The sequence below is a fragment of the Gekko japonicus genome, unplaced genomic scaffold (assembly GCF_001447785.1).
Source record: "Gekko japonicus isolate JY-2015 unplaced genomic scaffold, Gekko_japonicus_V1.1 scaffold2416, whole genome shotgun sequence".
NCBI classification, from domain to species: domain Eukaryota; kingdom Metazoa; phylum Chordata; class Lepidosauria; order Squamata; family Gekkonidae; genus Gekko; species Gekko japonicus.
Genome location: NW_015173747.1, coordinates 256,610 through 264,330, shown reverse-complemented (window position 1 = coordinate 264,330; position 7,721 = coordinate 256,610). Strand labels below are relative to the sequence as shown.

Sequence of the window (7,721 nt, the reverse complement as noted above, 5' to 3'; positions counted from 1 at the left end):
TTATGCTGAATCCAGTGTGTAAGTCTATAGACCAGTGGGGGCGAACCTATGGCATGGGTGCCAGAGGTGGCACTCAGAGCCCTCTCTGTGGGCACGCATGCCATCGCCCCAGCCAGGCCCAGACCATCATTAAAGTGTCGAATTCTCTGCCAAATAATTTTAAGTAAAAGAAAGCTTTTGGGATTGCTTTCCTTACTTTGTTTGGATCATCTTAAATTAATGTATGAGTTGTTTTTTCTAAAGTAAAACCTCAGTATTCAGGTTAAATTGACATGTTGGCACTCTGCGATAAATAAGTGGGTTTTGGATCGCAGTTTGGGCACTCGGTCTCTAAAAGGTTCGCTATCACTGCTATAGACTGACACAAATGGTTGCTTTACTGACTCATGTCCAAGCCTTGACAAAGACTATTCAATATTTTAAAGGTTGACAGAATGAATTGCAAAATGTGATTCTGTTTAGTTATAGGATCTGTACAAACCTGCCTTATGTAGGTAAAAAATACAGCACAGCAAAGTATACTTTTTACCCATCCTTTGGTAAACTGTTTTTCTATAATCCAAAATCTGTCTATGAGAAATACAATTTTTAAAATTTTTTCACATACACTGCACTTAAGATTGTTTCAACTCCTTATTATCATTTATGATCAGCTCTTCACTTATTGACAATTATAACTAAACTTCAATCATGGCTTTTGGGAGATGATTAATGACATGTTGAGTTTCGATTCGAGGTATCCAGTGAACAGGTTGCAGAATCACATGTCCATCTAATTAACATTTCTCTATTGACAGATGTGTGCGATTTGACAAAAGTTGTTCAATACCTATATATCTGTAGTATTCTTCAAAATGTATACATTTGGTTTCTCCCATGTTATTAAAAAAATGTCCTGCAATAGGGGAAAAAACATTTGTTAAAGTCCTTGTCAAATTGTGTTCAAAATTAAAAATTGTAATAGTAATACTAGGTAACAATGAAAAAAAACTTCTGTTTACAACATCTATCTGTACTGAGAATATGCCCAAAAACTTATGCAAATTGCAATAAAAATAAACTAACATACTTATCGGCCCCGTTAAGACTGGCAATTTGCCCCGCTACAGCCACGCTTCAGCGACGTTTCCCAAGCGGATTAAAGGGGGCGTTCACACAGGCACATCTGCTTGGCGTTCCCCACCCGTGGGCAACCTGTGCTGTTCCGCTTCGCTCCCGCGTTAAAAAGATACCTGACAAAAGTAGTAGCAAATCCCGGAGAGCGCCTTTATCCCGCGTTATTCCGCTTCCCGGAAGTGTGAACGCGAAGTCGTAAAGCCGGGAGCAACCCGCTTCTACAGTGTGCGCCGGGTGTTTTCTGCGCATAAGGCAGCAGCGACCGGATTGGCTGTGCTCTGCTCTACCGCCCAATGCGATGGCAGCGCAACGGGGTCCACCCCAAATTGGCCAGATGTGCTTATGCGCATGAGCGCATATGCGCCCATAGACACATAGAGGAAAAAGCCATTTACAGCCGCGCCTCCGGGCCAGAAGTCTGAATGCTCCCACGTGCCTCCTCCCAGTATGCTCCCGCATCTGTTGGCCCCGTGTGACCGGGAAAACCCGAAGCAGTTTATTCCGGGGCTTTTTTGCCACGCTGCAAATTGCCAGTCTGAACTCAGCCATCATTAACCACCATTTACTGTAGTAGTGACAGTAGTTTAGCACACTGGGAATAAATAAGGGAGAGGCAACGTAAGGCTCATGTATTTTTGTGCTTTTGATGTAACATGCAAAGGGAGAACTTGTGCATCTCTTCCATACATGAAACATTTTCACAGCAGCAGGTTTTCCCCTTGGAGCACTACAGCAGAAGCACAAAATACGGGAGCGCATCTCACTTGTACTTTTGCCACTACTTCCTTGTCAGTGCAAAACCTCCCTAATTTATCAGCATATTTCACTGGATTTTAAGGAGTTTTACATCTGTTGTACTGCAATTATTCTTATTATTGTTGTTATTAGTGTTGTTATTATTGTTGTTATTATTTGCAAATCATAAATTTAGACGTTCAGATCAACTGTATTATGAAACAAAATTTGGCTGTGCTCTGCTCTACCGCCCAATGCGATGGCAGCGCAACGGGGTCCACCCCAAATTGGCCAGATGTGCTTATGCGCATGAGCGCATATGCGCCCATAGACACATAGAGGAAAAAGCCGTTTACAGCCGCGCCTCCGGGCCAGAAGTCTGAATGCTCCCACGTGCCTCCTCCCAGTATGCTCCCGCATCTGTTGGCCCCGTGTGACCGGGAAAACCCGGAGCAGTTTATTCCGGGGCTTTTTTGCCACGACTGGCTCCCGCTGCAAATTGCCAGTCTGAACTCAGCCATCATTAACCACCATTTACTGTAGTAGTGACAGTAGTTTAGCACACTGGGAATAAATAAGGGAGAGGCAACGTAAGGATCACGTATTTTTGTGCTTTTGATGTAACATGCAAAGGGAGAACTTGTGCAACTCTTCTGTACATGAAACATTTTCACAGCCGCAGGTTTTCCCCTTGGAGCACTACAGCGGAAGCACAAAATACGGGAGCGTGTCTCACTTGTACTTTTGCCACTGCTTCCTTGTCAGTGCAAAACCTCCCTAAGTTATCAGCATATTTCACTGGATTTTAAGGAGTTTTACATCTGTTGTACTGGAATTATTGTTATTATTGTTGTTATTATTGTTGTTATTATTATTGTTGTTGCTATTATTATTATTATTTGCAAATCATAAATTTAGAAGTTCAGATCAACTGTATTATGAAACAAAATAGGTAAGGATAAATTTGGAGAGGAAGTGACAGTAGAAGATTATAAATCAGTCCATATCAGCTATTCAGCACTGAAACCAGTAGGAACAGGGATATTTGTTTTTTAGACCAGCCTGATCTGCATGTTTAAGAAGTAAGCAATTGTAAATATTATTTTTGAGCTTTCTAATTGTATGTTCTCTGTTATGGATCTGCTGTTGCTAAGATAACGGACCTTCCCCCACTTTCTCCTTCCCTCCAGGAGTCTCTTCTGACTCCAAAATGTAGATTCCTGGAGTCACGGGGCCTGCGTGGATTAACAGCCGTGTGGGTTAGCTGGATGTAGTGTGTACATGTCTTTTTTTGTGTGTGCGCACACTCTGCTCATGGAATAAGCAGGAAGGGTCAATTTTACTCCCCTTTCCCTCCTCACTGCAGCCCACTGACCCAGCTGGCTATTACTTCATGTGTGTCCCACAACCCCAGGAATCAATTTTCCAGGTTTGGAAGGGACTGCTGGAGGGAAGGGAAGGTGGGGATGATCCACAACCATCAGTACCTTCTGCTGCTGGATCACTAGATCTATGATGGAAGGGATTGTATGTCTTTTGCATGGGAGCAATTAGGAATTGGGAATAACCAACCAAATTAGGTAGCAGACAGTAAGAACAAACTAACAAAAGTGTAAGAAGAAACTGATTTTTAAAAAGCATCAAAATAGAAATATTTTATAGAAAATGCCCATATGTGCTACATTATAATACCAAAATAACCTTGCATCGTGCATGAACATTCTATAGGTTTTAGTACTAATGTGAAAATGTAATCGACTTTAAAAAAAAACAGGCAATGCCAAAGAACAGGATTTGCAGTATCATGAAAAGTATAGGCAGGTGCATACTTCAGAATGAAAACATCTGCACCAGAGCATAATATGTCTGTCTATTCATCATGAGGGAACACAGCAGTAGTTCAGATGCAGGAGAAACCCTTCTGTGTACACAGATGTACTGTGTTCAACAACTTTCTGTTTAGGTAGGGACTAGCAGATGATGAAAAAATAGGGCTAAATATAGAGGACATTAGAACACCCAATAAGGATGGAAGTTCTAGTTTTGTTACTATGTCCAGACACAAATAATTTATTTTAAAGGTATTGTGGGAAATAAATGCTTTACCTTCAAGATCTTCCATCGTCCAATCTTTGTACCATTTATAAAACCTCTCCTGATAGGCAATTTGACAGTTATTGGCCCTGATAAGTAACTGGACTTATTCTTATGGCTACTGCTAGCTGGCATCATGTCTTTCTCCAGCTTAACTTTCTCTGTCCTAATCCCATTTTCTTCAGATTTTTTTCATATGTTTAGTGTCTTGTTCCTTTCTGTTGACATCTGTCCAGCATGCTTATATCGTTCCTAAAATCTGGTAACTAAAGCTGGACCTAAATCTGAAAAGTTCACCTGAGGCCAAATAAAGGGAGTCTAGATTAATTTTTGGAGAACGTGTTTATAGCGGCAGAAGTGAAGTCTTACATTTCATCATCATATTCTTTGGGAGGAGATACTGCAATGACCAAGTCAATCCAATCCTGTGAAAGAAAGGTATTATCAATATTAGATTTAAAATAATCAGGAAATCAAAAATCAAATCTTCAAAGTAGACTTTTTTCTTAGAGTATAATAGGCTGCGGTCAGATAACAGGCTTCGTGTGGTCTAGCCCTGCCTCTACTTAATTCAGGTTTTTTGTAATGGAGAGTTCTGATCAGACATCTTACCCTTAACCTGCTTCACCATGCTCTCCCCCTGTGGTTTTTTAATCAGATACAGCAGCCACAGAGTGGGGCAGTCAGTCAGCTTTTTATTTGTCTTTTGAGCATGTGCATAAGGAGTTTGTAAGCCGCCCTGAGACTCCTTTGGGTAGTGAAGGGCGGGGTATAAATCCAATCTCTTCTTCTTCTTCTTCTTCTTCAAAAAGGAATAGGTTTTACTGAAACAAAGTGAATGCTTATAACCTCCATATTTACCCAATGAGTCTGTGTATTTCTTTGTACTGTATTAATTGATACATCTAATATATATAAATATATTTTAAGTATGATTCCTATACCTCCTTCACTTTTATTTCTGTAGAAAGCAGTTTTGGTATTCTTATCTTCTTGTATTTAACCAATAACCTGATTAATGAAGTATGAAGGTAAAGGTAAAGGTTTCCCTTGCTCGAAAGCCAGTCGAATCCGACTCTAGGGTTGCGGTGCTCATCTCCGTTTCCAAGCCGAAGAGCCAGCACTGTCCGAAGACGTTTCTGTGGTCATGTGACCGGCATGACTAAACACCAAGGTGCACGGAACGCTGTTACCTTCCCACCAAAGTGGTACCTATTTATCTACTTGCAATTTCTTGCTTTCGAACTGCTAGGTTGGCAGGAGCTGGAACTGGAGACGGGAGCTCACTCCGTCCTGTAGCAACTCGGGTCTCGAACTGCTGATCTACCGACCTTCCACAGCCTGCAGTTCAGCGTCTTAACCACTTGAGCCACCGCAGCTCCTTTTAATGAAGTATAGCCACTTCTAAAAAGCTAAGTGAGATATCTAAATAACAGAAAGACCAGTCTAGATAAGGAAGTAGCTGCTAACTTACCCCTCCCATGTTCCAGGCTTTAGTGAGAGTTGCTTGAGCTTCCTCCAGCTTGACATCCAACAAAATCTTGCCATTCACAGCCATTATTTCATCCCCCTTTACAATTCCTCCTGATAAAAGAAATACAGGAAAGTTTCCCTGAATTGCATCAGCATTTAGTACCCAGCGCTTTGACAAATCTGGAGTGTTTATTGAAGGGAAGAATCCTGAATAGTAGATACAGACTGTCGGGACCCACTGATATTGGGGCCCGACTAACAACCGTTCCTCAACCCAGCCACGGGCACCAGGATGTCCCTGAGCCTCAGCCCTCCAGCCTCCCCACACTTACTGAATCGGGAGGGAGCAGGCGGAACAGTGCCAATGGTGCTCCCGCAACCCCACCATCTGGAGATGACAGAAGTGTTATGTACGCGGACCGCCACCAGGGGTCCACGGCACAGTCTGGAGCTTGGCTCCCCTGAACAATAGGAACATAGGATCCTAGTTCCCCCCGCATCAACCAATAGCCACTTTGGCGGGAAATTCAAACCCTCCAATGGGTGTGTATATAGTTGGCCCTGTCGGGCTGTTAGAGTTAGTCTTGTGTTAAGTACAGTAAACATGTGCAAGAGCATGTCGTCGTCCGAGTCCTCCATGCGGCGAACCCAGTACTTTTCAAGAAGCAAGGGCAGGGCTGCAGTCCTCCCGCTGGCAGGATATAACGAGGGACACACAGCTGGACAAGGAGCAGTGGCAAGCAGCCGGCATGATGAGGCAGGGCAGGGACAGCCAGCTCGAGCGGAGCCCATGGAAGCCAGTGGGGATTGGGTGGCCACTGGGGATGGGGGCAAATGAGCACATGACAATACTGGGGAGCCAGGAGATGCCGGGGATGAAAGGAGCAAGCTGCCTGAGAAATGTGGCTGCAGTGATGCCGATGGCTGGGGGGAAAGGGGACGGCATGGGCAACAAGGGAGGGGCAGAGCACGTGGAACGGCTGAGCCAATAGCCAAGTCAGGAAAGGGACTGGCAAGCCCAGCAGCAAATAGAGGGGAGAGGAGGGGGGATAAAAAGGGGACTTCCAAGGATGGCCAAGGAGGATTGCCGTCCACGCATGCCAACTCCTGTGGGAGGAACAGGGCTGAGAACCCCGGAGGCACAGGGAGAGGAGGCCAAGGGTGAGAGAACCCCCTCCCTTTGATAGCGTGGTAGTCTGAGGCCTGAGGAGACTCAAGAGGGTGGAGAGAGAGAGAGACTCCGAGGGCGCGGGTCAGCTGACACATGTCATGCTGTTTGAAAACAAATACAGGAATCGGACTACATAAATACTATTTTTATAGTCATAGTCACAGAAGAGTAGAATCTGCTGACTTACATGTATGGCCCAATTAAACTCTACGCAGGAGATTTTGAAAAGTACCATCAGAGCTCGTTTGTAGTCTATGATACAAATATCTCAGTGTGATGTTACGTTACACATCTCTTGTTTATCTATGGCATTTGTGCCATGTGGCATTTATCATACTGAGTCTACTTGGAGTCACTGCTGGCCACTGAATAGTCTTGAAATACGTGAGTACACTAAATAATTAAAACGATAAGAAAGAACACTGCCACAACACAATGTCATTTATGACTGCAGGAGCTGCAATAACAATATCAACAACAGAAATGGAGATAAGGGCATCTCAGTTAGGATTTTGGCAACAGTTTACATAATGCCCAAAATGTGTGTTTTTTTAAGTTTGAGGTAAAGGGTTCCTTGCAGTTCGTTTAGCCATTTCATTTTAAAACGTTTGGGAAATTCCAGTAGTTTGGATAGCCTTCTTGAGAACAGCATGGTTTACTGGAGTACAGACTGCTTGGGATCGTGATGCTCTGGTGTGGGAGGCTACCTGGCAACGACCTGCCCGGTGGACACATCCCTGGGTCCATCAGCTCAGGAATCACCTGGGCAGAGCAGTGGCAGGAGGGTGCAGCCATGGTAGCTTCAGCGACAGGGAAGCTTTGGCAGTCTGTCCTAGGAAAGCTCAAAGATATGGAGGCAATGAACAAACCTGGATGGGACAGTAATCGGGGAACTTCCATCGTCTGGAGGTCGGGGAACTTCCATTGCCTGGAGGTCGGGGAACTTCCATCGCCTGGAGGTTCCAGGCCCCCAGGAAGCGAAGTTGACCCAAACCAGGACCAGGGCGTTTTCAGTGGTGGCTCCCACCTGGTGGAATGAGCTCCCGGAAGAGACTCGGGCCCTGCGGGACCTAGTGCAGTTCCGCAGGGCCTGCAAGACGGAGCTCTTCCGCCAGGCCTTTGAGGGGGAGCC

At 44.5% G+C, this 7,721-nt stretch overlaps 1 protein-coding gene across 1 annotated transcript in view; it reads right to left on the bottom strand.

The window, feature by feature from the left end:
* Positions 1-871: 871 nt before the first annotated feature.
* Positions 872-7,721, bottom strand: part of USH1C (Usher syndrome 1C) — a 120,176-nt gene continuing 113,326 nt past the window's right edge. Inside the window, exons 18-20 of the mRNA XM_015423477.1 lie at positions 5,420-5,529; positions 4,315-4,370; positions 872-895 (exon numbers count right to left, since the gene is read on the bottom strand). Of these exons, the coding sequence (XP_015278963.1) occupies positions 883-895; positions 4,315-4,370; positions 5,420-5,529 (179 nt within the window). The 3' untranslated portion in view covers positions 872-882. The remainder of the gene's footprint in view (positions 896-4,314; positions 4,371-5,419; positions 5,530-7,721) is intronic.